The sequence below is a fragment of the Tursiops truncatus genome, chromosome 9 (assembly GCF_011762595.2).
Source record: "Tursiops truncatus isolate mTurTru1 chromosome 9, mTurTru1.mat.Y, whole genome shotgun sequence".
Taxonomy (NCBI): domain Eukaryota; kingdom Metazoa; phylum Chordata; class Mammalia; order Artiodactyla; family Delphinidae; genus Tursiops; species Tursiops truncatus.
In genome coordinates this window covers 87,505,397-87,527,058 of record NC_047042.1, presented here as the reverse complement: position 1 = coordinate 87,527,058, position 21,662 = coordinate 87,505,397, and the positions used below count along the sequence as shown (strand labels likewise).

Here is a 21,662-nt window from a genome sequence, read left to right as displayed (position 1 = left end):
AGACATTCTTTCCTAGGTGATCTGCAAATTCTGATTTCCAAGCCTGGACCTTGTAAGGAAATGTAGACCATGGTTATACCACACAGCCTTCTGTTTTCAACACCCCTACCACGATGGTGTTTCTAGAATGTCTTACTGGGAGCCATCCCACAGATCTAGACTATTTTACCTTGTATGACTGACAAACCTACCATGCTGAAGGCTCCGTGACATTGCCTTTCACGGTACCATACACAAGTCTTTAGAAACTGATGGTTACCCAGACAAGACTCTCTGGATCAGCATTATTTCTTTTTTGACCCTGGGACAGCATACTGCAGGATACAGCAGGAAGAGAACCTGTGGAAAACAAATCTTCCAGTAGATTACCTTAGTGGGGGAAGTGACCTTGTCCACAGATTGCTTTTCCCAGAGGTTCCGCTTGCCAGATACGTCTCCTGGCCTCAAATCCTAATGAAGAGAAAGCAGAAAAAAATGATGGGTGGCTCTTCATATTTTCTGGCCAGGTCTAAATAAATCACCACATCTGCTGTTTGTTTATGTGTGTAATACACTTTATCCTAGTCATCTGAAATGGGTTGAATCAAAAGGATCGTTAGCCGTTGTTTGTTTGTTTTAACATCTTTCTTGGGGTATAATTGCGTTACAATGGTGTGTTAGTTTCTACTTTATAACAAAGTGACTCAGTTATGCATATACATATGTTCCCATATGTCTTCCCTCTTGTGTCTCCCTCCCTCCCACCCTCCCTATCCCACCCCTCCAGGCGGTCACAAAGCACCAAGCCGATATCCCTGTGCCATGTGGCTGCTTCCCACTAGCTATTTTATATGGACCCTGACCTATGCTGTGACAGGAGAATGGGCTGAAACTATCCAGCATTTAGGTCCTGTCATTCACCAAGGACTTAACTGTTTATTGACCAGTAAAATTGGAATATAAGCATATTTAAAATGAGATAGCCAATTTTTAACTTTCTATGTCCTTAGAAGTGAATCGAGCATAGGTTAGTTTTAAATAATTTTGAGGGGGTTGGAAAAGGACCTCACCCCTTGCCAATTAACTTTTCTTTGGTGCCTTGCCCATGGCCCCCAGCCCTTATGACTTTAGTGTGTACCAGCTGGACTTCCAATGGCCAACACTGCATCTCTTTGCATGAGGACATCCTCTGGCTGCAGATGCCCACTTTGCTCCCAGGAGGCAGGCTGGACATCCAGAGAGTTAACACCCCCAGGAGCAGTCTTCAGCCACTCACTCATGAGATTTGGTGCAAGAATATTTCTCAGACTCGCTCACGCCTCAGGTAGGATACCTCGGAAGCATGTGTTTTGTGGTGGCTTTCAGGCTTTCCCAGCAGGATTATGTTTAACAGCCCACGTAGTGACTTGCTTAATAAACATTCTTTATTGGCTGACTTCTTTTCCTGCCTCACTTCCTGTAGTGTTTTCTTCATGTCTCAAGTAAACTACTTGCACATGAACCACTATTTTAGGGTTTGCTTCTGGGCAGCCCAATCTAAGACATTTTTCTAATTGCACTTTCCTCAGATTAGAATCATTTTGTGTTTCCTGAGGAGCAAGGGGTAATTCAGAAGTGTATCAGGAGCACCTAGCCCCGTGAAATTAAACATTTACTACAAAGTGTACCCATAAGAGAAAGTGACAGTTGATGACATATATGAGAACATGTAAAGATCTTGGGAAGAAAACACTAAAATATGATCGATGACAGCTATATATCTTTGAATCTTTATTTACTACCTCATAATTAATTTGGTTTGGATAAGGATCCAAATTTCTGTTTCCATTTACTCTTCTTCCAGCGTTTGCTTATATGAATACTTGGCAAAGGTAGTCTGTAGAAAATAAATGTGTTTTACTGAAATAGTAATGTTGATTTTGGCAAACCCTTTTCTCATTAGGAAGGCAAAGCTAATAGCAACTACGTTTATCCATGGACACCAGTCTAAATGGACATGTATTTTTCTTAGTAGATACTATTGAGATTGCAACACTAGAAATGCACTGGTTAAAAACATTACCGTGTGAAGCAGTTCAGATTTGCCTTAATCTTACTGAATTTCTGGATTTTCACTGTGACATGGATTCCTGATATTCTATTAGAGAGTTACACCTATTTAACTTGGAACCAGTAAGCAACAAATCAGGTTGTTTTTGAAGAATTCCACTACATACGCCAATGGAAGTCGAAGCTGCCAAATTGTCTGGAAGACTGTTTTAAAAATTTGGAAACTATAATTAGGAACATGCTAATGGAAGCTCTGGAAAGTGGCTATTACTACTTTATTTATTTGATTCATATAAGAAAAATATTTTTCTTTCACATGAATACCCTTCCACTAAAGAAAATGAATTGTATTTTCCTTGAATCCTACCTATGAATCATTTGAGATCACTTAAAGAGTTAAAGAGTCCATTTTAAGAAAATATGAACATCTGAGCAGTAAATTGGCATTTTAACTCAAATGGGAAATATAAATGAAATTACCTGACCAGCCTACATTTTAGAGAAAGACCCACTCCAGAAGAAGAGGGAGAAATGAAGGCAGGGAAGCAGGTTTCCAGTCAACCAGAGATCAAAGAATGAAGAAGAAAATTCAGCTGAGAAAGACAATGTTGGGGTTTTTTTTAAACAAAAAGAAAGACAAATTAGCATTTTAATTGCTGTATATAACATGTAGTTTAGACACAAAGAACAGACTAACCAGATACAACAAACACACTTAGAACTGAATTCCAGTTACAAAGTTACACTGAAGTCCTATAAATTCTACCCACAAATAGCAATAGACGTCTCAGTAAAGAATCAGGTGTAGATCAATGTTTAAATAAGTTACTAGTTTTCAGAGACCCAAATAATATTGATTTGACAAGCTTTTGAGCACTTTTAATTATACGAAAATTAATGCATAACTAGTAGCAGAGGATGCTTTTTCTCTTCAGTGAACTTTAGAACCGGACACTAATCCCATGGATTACTCTTTTCCTGGTTCTTGAGGTTTCACTGGGTGAGCACTCTTTTGGTAAAAGAATTTCTCTCTGATTTTTCCTTAATGGCCACACGCCATATGTCTGCAAACGCAAACCCAGGCTTCCCTTTCACCCATACACGCCAAGGAATATAAACAAGGGGTTGAGAATAAATCACCTCTGGTCGCAAATTAGAAGGGAGCCTTTGGGAGCCTCCTATTTGCTGCTGTCTTTAGGTAATCCTCTGACATCCTGGGTTCAGGGTCAGTCTGACCAGAATCCCAAGGGTGTCAAACTCACAGGCCTGACATGAAGGGCCAGGCTGGAAACACATGCCTGAAGAGGCTGGTGTAAGAAAATTTTAAAAAAGAAGGAATCAAGTTAAAGAATGCATGCCTCCACACCTTAAAAACATGTTCAAATTATAATTTAAAAGAAGGAATATAGGGCTTCCCTGGTGGCGCAGTGGTTGGGAGTCTGCCTGCCGATGCAGGGGACGCGGGTTCGTGCCCCGGTCCGGGAGGACTCCGCATGCCGCGGAGCGGCTGGGCCCGTGGGCCATGGCCTCTGGGCCTGCGCGTCCGGAGCCTGTGCTCCGCGGCGGGAGGGGCCGCGGCGGTGAGGGGCCCGCGTACTGCAAAAAAAAAAAGAAGGAATATAAAGCAAAATGGCCCTGACTACACAGATCTTAGCTGCAGGCCGCCAGTGTCACACACCCCCGGGAAAGACCTAGACAAAATTCTTTGCTTGACCTGTCTTTCTAAGCTGCCTTCCGGGACTTAACCTTTTGCCTGACAAGTTTTATGTATCTGCAGGATCCGTCCAGCCCTTTCCAGCAGTTTGGACATTTTCATTTCTTTTCTGCTGGATCTGTAGTGTCTGTGAGTTACCCTCCTGCCTTACTAAATTCCAAGTTATATCTTTCCCCAAAGAGACTGCCATACTGCTATTCATGACGTGGCACATTGCTGGGCCTACTACTCTTGGGATGTGCACAAAGCTCAAAGTTATATATTAAGTACGATCTACTCAAACTGCCCTTTTATTTGCAACATCAATTACACCTTGCTTTGTTTCCACCTGGCCTTTATTCAGGAAGCCACACTAACGTACCAAATCCAATGGGACCTGGGGAAGAAGAGATCATTATGATGTATACTACTTGCCACATTCTTCCTGCCTTTTCTCCTCTATCCTCTAGTAGACAGTCTAGCAAATTACTTACTAAATACTAGATAAAGCAGGCAATGATTTTGTAATTTCCCTGTAATGCCTTTTTGTCCTGCCATTTTTAGGAGGCCATCAATAACTCCAGAAAATGGGGCTTTCTGTGGAAACCTTGACTCATTTATACCTGTTGTAATAATAACTGTATTGAATCTTTTTAACCCTCCCATTAGGGTGACATAGATGATAGGCTTATCGGTTAAAGTGTTGATAGAAGAGTATGGGTCAAGTCCTGAACCAAATACATGAGTATAATCTGGGATAGAAATGAAACAGGTTGCAAATACATGTGTAAAAGTGACCATCTCCTTTAGCAATGTACCATACTCATCAAAGAAGAAAAACATATACCCTTTTCTCTTTATCTTTGCTGTAATGAGAAACCTTCAGTGTGTCCACGAACTTGCTGAACTTGTATTATATGCAGTGTTTTGGGGGAGAGGGTCTTTACATTTCATTAGGTTTTCAAAGGTGTCCATAATTCAAAAAGGTTAATAATCACTGATCTGGAACCACAAAACTTTATATAAACTGCCATTTAAAAAATAATTTCCACTCTTTATGTCACCTGGGGTGTTGGGGAAACTCGAGGCACTAAAGATCACATACCTTGTGGGTATGACCCCTCACCTCGACTGTCTCCTTTTATAGGGCCCCTTTCCCATATCTACTGGGAGAGGAAAAAGATTTTCTTTTCAATATATTAAGACTGTCCAATTGTAAATTGGGTTTACATTAGTTTTATACCTCTTGTGCGGCCCATATGCAGAGAAGCTCAAGCTGAATATTAATTGACTACAAGGAACTGTACCCAAGAAAAGTATGGACATATTTCCATTCTTTTCTTTTTAAATTGGAAAAGTGATAAAACTTTAGTGAATTTGGAGATTAAATATAGAGCAAAGGGATGCAACTAAATGCTCAACAGTGCAGAGGCCTAGGATTTGGAAAGCTCTTCTTCTACCTCTGGAATGGGGGGGTTGTGACAGTTGAGCCTTTGCTGCCTTGGGCACCAACAAAGGTATAAAAGCCAACTTAACAGAGAAAGTTCACCAGTATACAGTAGGGAGCTTAATAAGGTTTTTGATTATAACGATAAATGCAAGGCAATGACCAAATACATTCAATGAAAAGGTTAAAAGTATATTTTTATAGTAAGATAGCCGCACTTAATAAGAAAATTTTAACTTTCCAAAAATAACATTCATAACCAGTTTTTATAGTTTCTACTTTTACGGTTGTTTTTTTTTAAAAATGGCTTTCCTTTGGAGGTGTTGACAAGAAAATTACAGCAATTATTTCAACAAATACCCAGTAACTGTATTTTTGTGTTAAGTTACAGAAATTAGGCAAATTAGAAAACATGGGTTCAAATAGCCAACATACACATTCTTTTGGGAATAAGTCTAGGGGTGCTCTTGACAGAGAAATGGCCAAGATAATTTGACATTTTCATTTTCAAATTCCTATCTGTAATTTATAGAATAGAAGCTAAACATGCAGACCAGTTAAGAGTGTAAATTTGAACTGCCTCAACGCTCTGGGTGGAGAGGTGATGGTCCCATTTTACCTTCTGGGTAATTATAGTGCTCGGGACTGTTCTCCCTCAATCTGAAGCCCTCCTTGTTTGTTATTCAGCAGTCACGGCCTTGTTTTTCCCAGGCAAATAGACCAACAGCCTGTTTTCTTCTGTTGCTGGAAGCTGAGCTATGAGACAAATTCAGAAGAACCTGGAGCTACTTACAGAAGGTTTGGGAGCAGGTGACTTGTTTCCATCTGGGGTTTTGGTAAGCCATTCATTGATGCGGCTGGAGACCCCCACCTTTAAGCCAGCTGTTTCCTACAAAAGGCCAAGCATCTCATATTAAAGAAAAAAAAAAACCTACCTGGAAAGAAAATTTCAAAGCAACCTCAAAATAATATCCAGTATTATTTCACATAACACTGATCAATTATTGATCATTATATTGAATATTTTGACAAAAATAAACCTTAAACCTGATATTTAAAGAGTATGTTATCTGGTGTTCTTCCCCCTGCACTTCTCCTACCCCCAACCCCAAGGTCAGTGATTAACTCTGGGTACTGCATTTAGAGGCCTGTGGCCAGAACACAGTGCATAGTCTATCAGCCTCTTCCTGAGCTTGCTTTTTGGTCATTGCAAAAGTAAGTAAGAATTATACCTTTTTCACTGCTTTTGTAATTAACTATGTGATTCCTAAAAAAAAAAAAAAAAGAAAAAGAAAAAGAAAAAAGAAAAACCCAACCTCCAAAATTAAAAGACGGCAATCCTCTGCTCACCTTATTTGGCGTGCCTGATGCAGTGGGTGATGAGAACACATTGCCTTTCTCCCACATGCTCTTGATGTTGCGGACACCTTCGGCAGGAACAGGAAGGTCCGAGGCTGCTGGCTTCGTAGGTTTTGCAGTTTTTGTTCCCTGAAGTATGTGAATTATTTTTAGGATTGGTGCTGGTAAGTTTGCGCTCGTAAAACTATAGTAAGCTTGTCTTCTTCAACACTATCACTTAACAAATTCACTGTGTAAATGCCTTCACCAAAAATGAGAGTCATAATTTCTGTTGTGAAAGTACATTCTGATGACATCTCTACCTCCAAATAAACCATTATATCTACTTCAGAGGATCTTTCAATAGTGAAATATGCTTTTCATTGGGACTCCATTTCTTGTTAAGGTGATATGCTACTTCATTGCTACAACAGACACTTCTGGAGTGCCTGCTGTGTGCAGGGCACTGTGCTAGGCTCTGGGGACGTGGTGGTACGCAAGACAGTCCACTCTGTAAGCTGCAGTGGACTGACATTAATAGGAGAGACAGTAATTAGTTATACACTATTATTTCACATTGTAGTAAGTGCTATGAAAGATGAGTGTGGTGCCGTAAGCATGCCAAGAGAGCACACGATAGGACAGTGGTACTTAGTTTAGGGGGGCAAAGAAGGCTACTCTGAGGATGTGACATTCAGACCCAGATCTGATGGAAGACTTGAAAGAGGCTGGTGAACGAAGGAGAAAACACCGCTCCACGCAGAGCTAAGAGTACATGCCAAGGACCAGAGACGGGGGGTGTGCTAAAAGACGGAAAGACTGAGAGACCACTGCATGGAGACTGGAAGGAGGAATGAACGGGTGTAAACAGAAGGGTGTGCATTCAAGATACTTTTCCAGCAGTAGTGATGGGCGTACCCCAAATCATGCAGTTTCTCTCCTGGCCCTGCTTTGGGGCCTGTGGCATGTGTCATCAAGGTGGGCAGCCAGGGTGAGTGGCACCATTGCTGGACTATGTGAAGCCTGGAGCCACAGTTTTGGCTTCATTAACCCTGTTAGAGCTGTGATCAATTCAACCACAGAAAATAACTATCTGCAATTTGTCTTATAATTTAGCGGCCATTTAATCTTCTGAAAATCTCCTCTTGAATGTTAAGACTTGATTATTCACTTGATAAATCATCCAGACCTCTCTCTTTCTTATTCCCTCTTATCATTTGTTATGAACTATTTTATAGGTATCTCCACTCTGCAGTACAAAGGAGAGGAGAAATCAAATGAAACTGATCCAATTACTTCAGAGCAGGCAACTAAAACCACTGACTAAAGTCTACACAAAGGAGAAAAAAACCAGGATCACATCTTGATCAATGGCACCCTACCCTCTTAGTGTTTTGGTACTTGGAAATATAGTACATTATTTCTGAATAGAGTAACACCCCTAGGTCAACTGGGCGGAAAAAATGTTGGATTAGACAGAAGCATAAAACTATGATCCTTCATATATAAAACAATCCATTTGAAATTCATTAAATTCCAGCTGGCTATCATCTTTATATTAACTTATACTACCAATTTATTTGATAATAAAAGTTCTTATAGATAAAAGAGGACTAATCATGGTTGTAAGGGGCCTGTTTAAAACTATATATGGGAACGCCTTTTATAAGGAATTAAGAATATTGAAGATATACTTGTGAACACATAAATAATATATTTAAATAAGAATAAACTCATTCATTAAAAAAAGTAACACCTTCACTAAAGAATACAGGTGGAAAGTAGTAAACAATAATTTATTTAAAACTCTTCTATAATGTGTCTTTATTATTGTTTTCTCTCTAACTAGTTATAAAACATCATTAACATTCTAACACCACTGGACTTGATTATTGTCCTAAGTGTTTCTATGATTATTTATATAATCAGAGTTGATTTGTTTGACCATAACTCTGAGGACATCTCTCACCTCAATTGCACTGGTGTATTGCTCCAGTCTGCTGTCAATCTTGGAGACTACTGCTGCTTGATGAGTTGGTTTAACACCACTGCTAAGTAAATAAACACACACATACATACATAAAAATGAGAGAATTTTTCCATACATATAATGGCTGATGGTTCTCAATTCAACAATCAACCATATTACCTTTTCTGCACAGATTTATTCAAAAATTCTGCTCGCTCTTCTATCTAGGAATTGGAAAAAAATAAAACCAGTTAATATTTTCAGTTTATAAAGTGTTTCTCAGCCCATACTACTATCTTCCCTGAACACGGGGAATAAAAGTACCAACGAGTGTCAAAGAGTATGAGGGTGCTGTGCACAGCACCTCTGCTAGAGAGGAAAACTACGTACAAGGTATTTGGTAATGAGGTTTGGGAGACGAAGGTAGGACTGGAAGAAAATAGAGAAATGTGAACTTCTGGAGACAAAGTGGAATTAAAATGCCTCTGAAATAATATAAATCAAGGGCAAAATAATTACATTCCAAGACTAAAACAATTTTTTTTTTGCTTTCTGATGTACTTTAAATTTTTTTCCATTATTTTTTATTGAGGTATAAATGACATATTACATTACACTAGTTTTAGGTATACAACGTAACGATTTGATATTTATATATATAAGAAAGACAACCAGGAACTGTGAACTATTCACTTACTGCTTAGCCTGATTTTCTAATTTGACAGCTGTCAAACCGATTGCTGAACTTAATTTGCCCTGAATATAGGAGATGGGGGTGGGGATGAGTGAAACTGGGGCACAGCTCATCAGGAATGCTGAGGCCTCTCATGAAGGCCCTATTAGTCCAAGTGGGAAATAAGGAAATAAGCCCAGAGAAACCGCTATGGATATACACCGATGGGCAGTTTAGTCATTTTTAATAAATTCTTTTTTTAAAAGCCAGAAATTTTGCTACAACTAAAGCTGCTAAATCAAACATTATATTTTACTGAAACTGCATCACTCAAATCCAGATGTTCTTTATAAGTCAGCAAATATCTGTTGACTCCTCATGATACCCAACTCCAGGCTAGAAATATCCTCTGCCACGCATCACCTATCATCAGCAAATAGTAACAGCTTCTTTGCATATGACTGCATGTGCAAAGCACACAGGTCCATTTTCTGCCCTGTTCAGGGCAGCCAAGGAATCTACTAGGCTACAGTTACCCTAGGCTGGTGTGGTTGACCGTCCCCTACAATCTTTAAGATGTCATGGCTTTTTCTGGACTGTTGGCCTGGGACTCATGGATTATTAATAAATACCCTTAAGCTTTTTGGAAAACATGTTTCACTCCTAACATCAGTCGAATAATACTTTTAAAGATGTTAGTTGAGCACTTCATCCTTTCCAATGATTTCTTACAAAGATAAAATCAAACTCATTAAACATAAAACTTTATGCAAAAGAATGCTATAGGTATCCCTGAGTTTATGAGACGTAAAGGGTCTTAAATCTTATTTTTCTGATTTTAACATAAACTTAGAAGTGCATTTCTGGAGAAAAAGTTCCCAGTTGAATGAGGTAAAACACATTAGAACCATGCAATGCACTGGCACCTTTAATATTATTCACCCATCTATCCATTCTGATTTAACCGTGTCAACCTGTCAGTCAAACAACCAACCAACCAATAAATTATATGTGAGTACTATTATATAAAGTTGAACACCCAACGATGTATGAGACAGGGTTCCAATTATTTAAGGAGTCAGTAGGGGAGACTAGTAGAACACATAAATGAAAAATTTAAAATTCAGTGGTAGGTACCATATTAAAGATAAGAAAATGGGGGAGTTCGAGAAGGCTTTTCAGATGTTCTGGTATTTGAGCTGAGATTTGTAGTTTATAGTTTACACAGTTTTATAAATGAGTTCATGAAAGTGAGGGTGGGAGTGCATGAGTTAGAGGGGAGAGGACATTTCTAGCAGAACAAACACATATACAAAGATTTGGGGAACCAAGAGGCATGTAGAGTGGTGGGACTGAATAATGGAGAACAATTCAGCGTGGGGAAAGGCCGGTGGAGAGGGGAGGCAGAGATGAGACTTGCTCTTTGTAGCACCTCTAGCATTGTTCTGACTCGGGGATCATCTTCTTAACCTTGGCCATCACATTTATTCACACTACAGAGGCTCTCAGACCCTACCTTCTCCTTTTGTATCTACAATATTCAATATAGCTTGACTTCATTATCACATTATATCAGGATTTACCATCCATTGCTGATGTACTCTTGTTGGAAAATTCCTGCCCTTAGTGACTCTGGGTAATGTAACAATTTGTACTAAATTTGTAAATTAAATCTCCTGCGTAAGGAGTTTAAAGGGGGAAATTGGTTCTTCTGAAGACCAAGAGGTGGCAGTGTTGTCCCTGTAAAACTCAAGGGAAAACCCCACACATTTCAGCAAACTGGCGCTCTCCTTACTCCACCCTCCTTCCACCATCAGTATATGAAAACAATAATAATAAAAACAAAATTCTAAATTTAATTTACTTAAAGCTTATTCTTTGCATGTCTTATGTAAGAAAAATCATTCACTGCTAGCATAATTTAACTATGAGTAACCAGGTTCTGAGCTTCTGAGACAAGGAATATAAGTCATGAGAAATGAACAAAATACACCAGTTGATAATATCTTGAGGTCAAATATCAAATGTTTCTCCTCCCACTGGCACTTGACAATGTTAGCTTGTGACCATTTATAAAAGTTGCAGGGCCAAGAGTATCAATAGTTGCAGGAATTCAATTGTAGGACATGAAATTAAGTTCTAAAACAAGAACCACAGCAGGTTCTTCAAGGCACATACTATGGAGAAAAGCACTAGACTGCCTGTTCTTGAAACCATGTCTCTGTTACACAGAAATTAAAAATGTGTTTTTTCTTTTTTACATATCAACTTTGATTGCTCACACGTGCCTCTCTACCAGAGTGAGTAGACAAAAGCTTTCTGGGAACCCAGGAGTCTGGTTGATGGAAACACTAGAGAAGTTAAGTTGGAAACTAGGTAGAGAGATGTTTGGAGGAGGATGGGTTGCATCCATCCTCCTACTACTGACTACTACTTTCCTCATGTTCCCAAGACAGTTCAAGGAAAGCTTAGCTTGAGTGGCATTTGACGGAAGGTTGAAAGAGAGAGAACATGGTTTTCTTTAATTATTGATGAGCTAGGAATAAAAGGACCCAGACTGAGGAGGGACCTGGTGCCTGCACAGAGATGGTCTGCACTGAGCAGGGTTTGCCTTTCAGCTCTTTCTCCTACAGTAGGTGCATGCAAACTATGGTCCACTTGCCCATGTCCTCCACCCACCCAAAAGCTAAGAACATTTTCCATTGTCAAATGGTTGGAAAAAAGTCAAAAGAATATTTTGTGACATAGGAAGATTTTACGAAATTCAAATTTCAGATCCATACATGAGGCTCACCTACTCAACAAAGCCTCTCTCTCCTCCTTGTGCCCCACTTAGAGACCTCACTGAGCTGGTCGTCTGCACTTCATTACCTTTGTAATTCTTGAACTCTCCTGAGGCAGTCAATTATATTAGTGCCCTAGGGGCAGTGACCTCGCTTTGTGCTTCTCGCCTTCACAGCACATAGCGCACATTAGATTTGTTATAAATATCAAACATTAAATAAGAAAATGCCCCTGTGGTTTAGTTTGGATCCCCCCTGAAGCCGCTCTTAAGACGAGGGTTCAAGTATAAGGAGTTTATTTGGGAGGAGTTAGAACTATGGTGGACTGGGACCCAGACCATTCTAAAGACTAAGTGAAGTTATCTAGGGATAAAACATACTGTTTTTCATGTGAAACAGGTAATAACTGTAAAACGTAAGTAACTGGCTTTTGATCATGTTAGTGTGGACATTAGACCTCACACACAATGACAGATACACACATGCACACATTAACCAGCTGGAGCCTGGCTATGATTCTATACTGGCTTTACCTGTTGTCAGTGCTTTGTAACCTAGCTAGGTTGATGGAAAATGAGGATAAAATAAAAACTGCTCAAAGTTCCAATCCCTGAAGATTCATTCATTCATGCATTCATTCAATAAATACTTGTTGAGTATTTTCACTGTGTCAGGTACTCAAAACACGCTAACTGTATAAGCAAAAACGTGTATTTGAGTGTGCGTTCTTGTTCCTCCATGGCAACCATCCCATCATCTCCCTGAGTCGGCTCCTTCCTGCTCATTCTCTTTTCTTTCAGCAGCACTTCCAAGTCACTAGGAATTGTGCTCTATGAAGGCAGTAGTCGGACCAAACTCATCCTGGCAAAGGAGCCTATCCGAGTCACATTTCATCTCCTCCCATGATAACAGCTTTAAAATTTGACATGTACCATTTCCAGTTGTGCTGCTCTTAATAATGACAAGGGAAAAAAATGAACATTAGCATGAAAAGCAGCTTAAACCTTTAAAATATATTTGCCCACTTTATAAAGTTTAAATGTTTCCATTTTTATTTGCTCAAAGTAATAAGGCATGTGGAGGGCGTGGGTCAGTGAGATCCAGAGATAATCACCAAAGGTCTTTTTAATGTATACCAAAGATCTAATAAACAACAGACAAAAATTTCTCCACTTTATTTCTCTCCTTTCCATATCTTGAAAACAAAAAGAAGCTGTGAAATTGCTGAAAGAAGGAGCAAAAAGATAAATGAAGCAAAACTTTGAATAATCAATAACTAAACCAGGGGCTAAAATCACATTTCTATTATATTTTAGTAGACATATTATAAGAAGGTTTTCTGGGGAAAAAGTACCTTGAGAGATGAACCTTTAGGAGTGAAACACTTGAAGGGCTTCTTGTCGTCTGATAAGCCATCTTCTGGCATCTTTTGGCGTTTCTCAGCAGCTTCTGCCCTTCGCCTTTCAATCTCTTCCTTTAGCCTCCTCTTCTCTTCCTAAGAGAGAAAGAACAAATAACAAGGACGTCAAGATCAGCTTCAAGCCAAAAGGAGAGAGTGCTGTAGGGGAAAGCATAGTCCCAGAGGAAAAAGACCCAGGTTCTAGAAAGGATGCTATCCCTTCCTCAAGGGTGGCACCAGAGGTTAAGCCTGAGCTTGTGAGTCTAACTGTCGACAAGCACTCTGGGCTGCCCCTTCTCAACTGTGTGACCTTGGCCATGTTACTTACCTGCTCTGTGCCTAGGTTTCCTCATCTGTAAAATGGGGTAATAATAATATCCACTGACTAGGGCTTCAACAAGGACTAAATGAGAAAGCCCATGTAAAATGCTTAGACTAGTGCTCAGAATGACCATCATCATTGTCATCATCATCCTGTCAAGTCATCTAGGACTGACCTTCCACTTTGTGCATGTAAAGTATCCCTTCCGCCTGCTTCCTAGGAGAGTTGCAAAGACAAATGAGATGATTTATGTGCAAAGTTATATAAATGTATGTTACTATATTTACTAAATTGTACAAGAGACGATTTCATGGTTGTCCACACCTCAGCTGAGTAGATTATTTTAGATGGTTTGACAAACCTGAAATGGTGTAGATATTGCACCCTAGTGGTGAAATCACAGATGTTTACAATCTGTCTCATTAACCCCTCTGTGCCTTCACTCCTGGCCTAAAATACTCTCCCCTGCCTTCTCATCAAGCTGCATAAACTCTATGAACAATTTTTTGAGAGATTTATGTAGTCTTTGTAGTTTTCAAACTGGATGTTCTCAAGCAGGGACCGGATGTTCATCTCTCAGAGGATGTTGCAGAAAGATCCTGTGTGTTGTGGACTGAATATTTGTGTCCCCCCAAAATCCATATGTTGAAATCCTAGCCCCCCAAAGTGATGGTATTAGGAGGTGGGGCTTTGGGGAGGTGATTAGATCATGAGAGTGACCTTTATGAATGGATAGTGCCCTTGCGAAAGAGGCCCCAGGGAGCTCTCTTACCCCTTCTGCTCTGTGAGGACACAGTGAGAAGACTGCCGTCTGGGAACTGGGAAGCGAGGTCTCACTAGACAGAGAATGTGCTGGACTTTGATCTTGGATTCCTAGCCTCACAACTATGAGAAATAAATTTCTATTGCTTATCAGCCACCCAGTCTATGGCTGTTACAGCAGCCAGAACTAAGACACTGTGCTTGGTGGGAGGTTAGACCGAATCATCTCCTAGGTCCAATCCACTTCTCAGAGTTCACGTTTCTCTTCTGCTTTCATTGATATTCTGCTCCTCTAGATAACAATAATAACAATAATGATAACTATGACTTCCTGAGTGCCTATTATGTACAAGGCACCGTGAATACAATGATTTAATCATCGCCACAGTCCTGAAAGTAGATATTTCACAGTTAAGGAAAAGAGGTCTCAGAGTAGTCCAGTGACTCTCCTAAGGTCCCAGCTTGCCAGTGGCAGAGTGTCTGATTCTAAAGCTCTATCATCCCAATTACTTCCTAACCAAAGATCATTGGCTCATTTAGAGCTGGAGTTGAAAGAGACCTTGAAATAATTTATCCAAACTTTGCACAGTTCAGGGAATGTTTGTATAGGATCCACGTCGGAAAGTCATCTAAAGTCTTTTTACATATTTTTTAATGATGGGAGATCACTATCTCCAAAGATTTGTGGGAAAAGCTCTAGGCTGAGTTGGAGAAGCTGGGTCTCAGTACCAATTCTATCACTTTTTAGTCAAGTAACTTCACACAGGTTACTCAAACTATTTGATTCCCACTTCTTTGTCTATAAAATGAGAATAATGTACCTCAGGATGAAAGGAAAAAATGCACCTTGTAAACTGTAGCAATGCTTACAGTAGTTGGTTAAGCACTTGTTCAGTTTTCAAAATTTGCCTTCTTGTAACTTTATCTGTTTTCAGTTCTGTTTAAAAAGATGGAACAAATTCATCTGTTCATAATTATGGGGTTGCTGCTACATGCCTGGCACTGGGCTGGGTCCTGGGTATACAGTAACGAACAATACTGTCACTGCCTGTGAAAATCTAGTTACTGACTCTTCCACTTAAAACACCCCAAAAGCTATTTTTGAGAATCTTCTCTATAAAACCTCTTCAAATATCAAAAAACAACTATCATGATCATGTGACTCGGTTCTTGTAACCAATCTGCAGACTTTTTCATCCTTCTCTGCTAACTGTTCTTTATTGAGGGACATTACAGGGTCATGGATTAAGACAAGTGGGACCTGGGGAAAATTACAAAAACCTCTCTGTGCCTCAGTTTCCTGATCTGTAAAATGGGGATGAGAAGACGACCCATATCAGAGAGTTCTTAGAATTGCATAAACTAATGTGGATAAAAGTTTTAGAACCATGTCTAGCACACAGCAAGCTGATTAATCTTCAAATGTATTTGTAAGAATTCATGTTCAAAGAGCAGCAGCAGTTCACCTGGGAAGAAACTATTTCCAGGGCTGGAAGGGTCACCAGAGACACATCCTCAGGGGCTCGGGTAACGTAAGACCCCTGACGGGCCACGCCGCACCCGCCTTACCTCCTCTCTGACTCTCCGCTCGGCTTCCTCCTGCTTCCTCCTCTGCCCCTCCTCCTCCAGGACCTTCCTTCGCTCCTCCCTCTTCTTTTTCAGCTCCTCCAGCTCCAAGGCCGCCTCCTGCTGCTTCTGCTTGAGCTTCTCGAACTCCTCGCTTTCAGTTTCCCCGCGGCGGCGGCGCAGCTCCTCCAGCCGCTTGCCGGCTTCCACTTGGGAAGCACCTTCAGCCTCCTTGGCCTCGCTGGCCCTCCCTCCAGGGCGGCTGCAAAGGAGTTGGACACACGTCTGCCTTCCAGCTCCCCTCCTCCCGCCTTAGGGAGGGGATGTCGGTCTGCAGGCTTTGCATCCCACACCGAAATCTCCACTGCCCTCACTGGACAGTGGATCCTCCCACCTGTCCGAGGGGTAAGTTGGGGTCCACCTGGAATCTCCAGGTCTGAATCTGAGTCCCTGCTCTGCCACTTACCCTGGGTTTCCTTGACTGTACGATGGGGGCAAATAGGCACTGTTGGTGGGATTGTAAATTGATGCCGCCACTGTGGAGGCTCCTCAAAAAACTAAAAGTAGAACTGCCATATGACCCAGCAATTCCACTTCTGGGTATTTATTCAAAGAAAATAAAAACAGTGACTCAAAAAGATACATGCATCCCCATGGTCGTGCAGCGTAATTTACAGTAGCCAAGGTATGGAAACAACCCAAGTGTCCATTGATGGATGAATGTATAAAGAAAACGTGGTAAAAATACATACAATGGAATATCATTCAGCCACAAAAAGAAGAAATCTTGTTTAAATACTCATTAACAAGTAGTGAGGGCATTCTTAACTGTATCTGACCATAGGTAGCCCATTTCTGATGCTTTTGTAACAGATGAATTACTACGGTCTAGTATCATTTATTCCATGTAGAGAATGGCACAGTGTTTCTAGCTATGAAGCAAGAAGAATAAAACAGAAAATGAGTTCAAGATTACACAGTTACCAATATTGATCTTATCTGTACGTCTCATGCTTTTAAAATAATGAGGTAGCTCTGAATAAACTACGTCCTTTAGGACTATGCTTTTTAAGCTGCAGCTTGGAAAATCTATTTAGTGGACTGTAATTAGCCTTTAAAAAATGAACTAGAAAACATCAGAGGGCATTGCATGGAACAAGGGAAAAGACCATTTCTTTTTTTTCTTTTTTTTTTTTTTTGCGGTACGCGGGCCTCTCACTGTCGTGGCCTCTCCCGTTGCGGAGCACAGGCTCCGGAGGAACAGGCTCAGCGGCCATGGCTCACGGGCCCAGCCGCTCCGCGGCATGTGGGAACTTCCCGGACCGGGGCACGAACCTGTGTCCCCTGCATCGGCAGGCGGACTCTCAACCACTGCGCCACCAGGGAAGCCCAAGATCATTTCTTGATGTGCTTGTTTCAGTTATAAATATATATGTAGATGTGTAATGGGTTATGATGTAAAATTTCTTACTAGAAGTTGAGGTTAAAAAGTTAAAAAAATATTGTGCTACGTTCTTGATGGTTAAAGATGAACTTTTATTTTTAACTCATTCAAGGTTAGAGAGTCCCTTAAAACTTGGTATTGCTTTTTCAGTCTTAAAGGCCCATAGGCCTGTGACTCCAGAGAGGAACTCTCCCCTTTCAGTTAAAGTCTCTCCATCTTCAGAGATGAGTTTACTCTCTGTGTTCATCGTGTTAGTGTTTGGTAGGACTGAAAAACACATGCCTAGAGAAACTTCTCTGGATTCCACTAGGTGTCACTCAGTCTTTATACTGGGCATTCAAATGCCCATCATTAGGGACTGGTTAAATAAATCATGACCCATCCACCCAGTGGGACACTCTAACATTAACTGTAGGCTTATATTCACTGGTACAGAAGGCTAGCTAAGATACATTGCTATGCACAAAGCAAGAATCACTTTAAAATAGAGATTTATAATTATATACACATATACATACTATATGTATACGTGTGTGTGTTTTGAATGTATATACATAGAGAGCATCTGGAAAAAATGTTACTGGTGGTTTCCTTGGGTGATGGGTACTTAACTTGCTCCTTGAATTGAGATTTTTCATGTCACGTTTTAGAGAAAACAATTTAGCTATAAGAAAACGGGTCTATCAAAGGGAACAGTAATTAAATCCAACAAAAGGAGCTATGCTCAAAACAGGAACAAGAGTTCTGTCCACATCACCTCTGCTCAGACATGCAGGCATGCCCTCAGCATTAGGGTAGCACCAATATGGAAATTTCTTCCAGAAGGTTCTTTCCTCTATCCTTGGCTTCGCTAGGTGAAAGTTGAGATGAACATCAGACCTTTCACCGTGAACACAGCTTGTTTTCAGTTAGACTATTAGGCACTAAGCTAAGGTAAACAGAAGCTCTTACTCCCTTCCTGGCTCCTCACCTTATTACTATATGGAGCAAAATGAGGCGTCTCTGCTTCTATCGGCGTCAACTTCTAGCTGAAACTAAAACTAAGGTATGTTGGCAGCTAAACAAAAACTAACAATATGGTGGCAGCTTGTTTCATTTTTTTTCTGCCTAGACATAGAAAAATTAAAGCAAGAGTCCCATTTACGGGTTCTCACTGCTTAATCTGTTGCCATCGCTTGTGACTTCTCTCTTTGAGTTACCCCGTTATCTGGATTTTCAAACGATGGGCATGTTAATTATTAATTTGAGCTTTGACTGAAGCTGGTTGACAAGTTTGCCGATTGTTAACCAAACTTCTTTCTACTGACAGATTTTTTTAAATGTTATTTCTCTTAACAAAATTGTACTCTTATCTACAACACATGTTTTAAACTATCAAGTAATTAAACACTAATATTATTAGGTAATATTCTTTGAATGCTTTTTATGAACCTGACACTGTTCTAGGGCTTTAACACATTAAACTACTGGCGCTTCAGCAAGCTCTGCACTCAGCTTATCAGCCTGAATCAAACCTGATTTCTAGATTTTCTATGAGTTGCTAATAAACTTCATTTTTACATCTACTTTCTTGCCAATCCCAAGAAACATCTATAGGTTCTACGCTTCTCACTCCTTCACACTTCATTTAGTCTTTGAATACACACCTTTTCTTCCATGTGCTTTCGGCTCTCTTTTGGATAATTGTGACTAGGTTTCTGCTCAAATTTTTGTGTAGAAAAATTGTTTGGGAACAACTATATTTACATAACATCTTAGAGCGGCTGGAAATGTCCATCCTTAGTAGTTCCGTTTGCTTCTGGATGTTACACAGGCTTTGGTGTAAGGAACAGTCTGACTTCCATACAATACCTACTGGGAACTTTCTTCTTTGAAGTGTTCCGGAAAACAGGGTCTACAGGCAAGGCGGCTGCCAAAGAACAGCCCCATGGGAATCCATGTTACGGGGACCCAAGACTTTTCCAGAACACCTGGCACAGCAGCCAGGGACATAACAGAGATTGGAATTTGGCACTAGCGGTTGGAGGGAGTGTGTGTGTAGGAATGGGGCACAGAGAGTTAGGTAGCCAGGTGTCCACGGCAGGCTTCTGCAACTTGAGTCCTTCTACAAAGCTGATGGGGGGCCCTCCATAGTCAACGTACCTAGAAGTGAGGATTTGCCTGCATATACTTGTCTATCTGTCCTAAAATCAATCGCCGTATTGGGGGAGGGGATAAGGAGGGGAAGCTGAAGCTCTGCAAGAGGGTTTCCCAAAACTGGAGCATTAGTTGCATGCCCTCTTCCTCCCTCTGAGAGATTCCCAAGGCAAATTAACAGCAAGGACTCTCAAAGTGGTAAAGAGAGCTGACCCATTTAGTTTAACCCAATGTTTCCAAAGTATTTGGCCACAGGGAAATCTAAGTTTTATGCAGCAATTTATTTACAACCTTTAGAAAATACATTCTTTAAAATGGTACTGAGAAGGGTCTCTTAGGAAGTTGGGTGGACCATACAGAGAATGAGTCAATGACAACTCCAGTCATGTTTTCTAATAAACTGATCTTACATGAACATATTAGATCAGTGAACAAAAACATGGCTGCCAAGCATGATCTGCCTTGCCAAATAATGGGAAAAGCAGATCAAACCTTGTCTGAGCAATGCCTGCTGGTCTCCTGTTAGTGTCTGATAGCCAGACCGGCTGACTGAGTATCTGTAAGACAATGGCCAATGACCTCACAACAAAAGTAGGTTGCCTGTTAGCACATTTCTGTCTGGAAGCACAGGGTAGGGAGACTGATTATTACTATTATTTTTTCACATATGAACACAGTCACTGTTAACTAGCCACAACTTCTTACCTGAAAGTATTCTCAGTGTGTTTAAGTTTGTGGGTCATGAATTCTCCATTCTGCGACTTCATTTCTGTAAATCCCTTCTTTCCATCCAAGAAGCTCTTAACTTCTTTGCTTTCTTTGTCCCTTTTAGTCTTCTCATCTTTGATCTAACCAACGGTACATATCAGGAAGAAACATAATGATAATAATCTTAATTAGGTTTTGGTTGGTATCACCAAATAAGACCCAACATCGTTAGGAAGCCAGAAAACTCAGAAGTAAAACAAACTACTGGAGAATGATGTGGTAGAGCTGGAATCAGAGGAAATTCTTAGAGCATAAGCTGTGGTCCTCTAGCCTCTGAGCAATGACCTTGACCACAATTTTAGGAGGTCAGGATCATCCCTTATTGCACTGAGGTTTTATTTTCGAAAGTAGTGGAGGTGTTACCATTTAGAAACTATTGTGTTCTGGGAACTCCACATAAGAGTGGTTGTGTTCAGTTCCCACTGGGAGGAGCAATTATTAGTGTGGCCTTGATGGGAGAATGGCCAGGTTGCTTGGATGAAGGGCACTTCTTTGAGAAGGACACAGATGTGTTGAGGAGGGAATAAGAAACCTACTGAGCCAGATCTGTCAAGCCAATTTTGGCAGATGTCAGAGGAAGACATTTTAATCAAATGAATTTTAATCAAATGAATTTGATTTTATTTTAATCAAATATTTTTGATTAAATATTTTAATCAAATGAATAACTAGGGTCCCCAGGATAGAAGACATAATAACCCTACTTTTAGCGGGATGACTCAGAGACCTGTGGGGCCATGTTTGTAGTCATCTCAACCACCAAAGATAGAATGGAACAGGAAAAATTCCAGGGTTGACTTTGACTTCCATTGAAGGTAATAATTTAGTCTCTGGAAGTGGCTTTATGATTGTTGTGGAAGACAGAGGAAGGTGAGACATGGAGAGCCGGTGTTAGCTTTAATTTTTTTTTTGTGGGTTTTGTGTTACAAGTTCCTCACAGTAAGTGAGACAGATTATTTCAAAGTATACTGAATTTACATAGCTTTGGGGGGGGGGGTAAAGGAGTTCAAATTACTTTATCATCTCACCCATTCTTAAAAAATGAGTGTGAAAACAGGTGAGGCTCATTATTTCTCATTTCAAGATAAACAGTGACAAAGCACTAACATTATAAAGAAACCTAAGGAGGAGGGTTTGGGCGTAAGAACTCAGGGCTTCAGGGACTGCCCAGGATGGTCTCCCCTTACCTCATCACTCACCTCTTCGCAGCTGTTATAGTTCAGATACCTAACCCCCGCCAAAGTGCATGTTTTACTAAGCAGAGGACATTTTTTTTGCTATTTACTGATGAACCTTTGGTAGTCCTTTGCCTGACTGCCTTTGTTGAGTATTAT

At 40.4% G+C, this 21,662-nt stretch overlaps 1 protein-coding gene across 10 annotated transcripts in view; it reads right to left on the bottom strand.

Moving 5' to 3' along the window:
• The window catches only part of CALD1 (caldesmon 1), a 181,336-nt gene that overhangs the window by 4,433 nt on the left and 155,241 nt on the right, over window positions 1–21,662 (bottom strand). For 4 of the 10 annotated variants that reach the window (XM_033863313.2, XM_073809958.1, XM_019919219.3 and 1 more), the window contains 8 exons: window positions 20,266–20,408; window positions 15,984–16,242; window positions 13,286–13,426; window positions 8,656–8,699; window positions 8,476–8,557; window positions 6,519–6,656; window positions 5,962–6,057; window positions 370–450 (listed from right to left, as the gene is read on the bottom strand). In XM_033863313.2, coding sequence (XP_033719204.1) covers window positions 370–450; window positions 5,962–6,057; window positions 6,519–6,656; window positions 8,476–8,557; window positions 8,656–8,699; window positions 13,286–13,426; window positions 15,984–16,242; window positions 20,266–20,408 — 984 coding nt within the window. Of the gene's footprint in view, window positions 1–369; window positions 451–753; window positions 3,625–5,961; window positions 6,058–6,518; window positions 6,657–8,475; window positions 8,558–8,655; window positions 8,700–13,285; window positions 13,427–15,983; window positions 16,243–20,265; window positions 20,409–21,662 lie in introns of those variants that run through there. The other 6 variants (XM_073809955.1, XM_073809954.1, XM_073809956.1 and 3 more) reach the window with 3 other exon arrangements.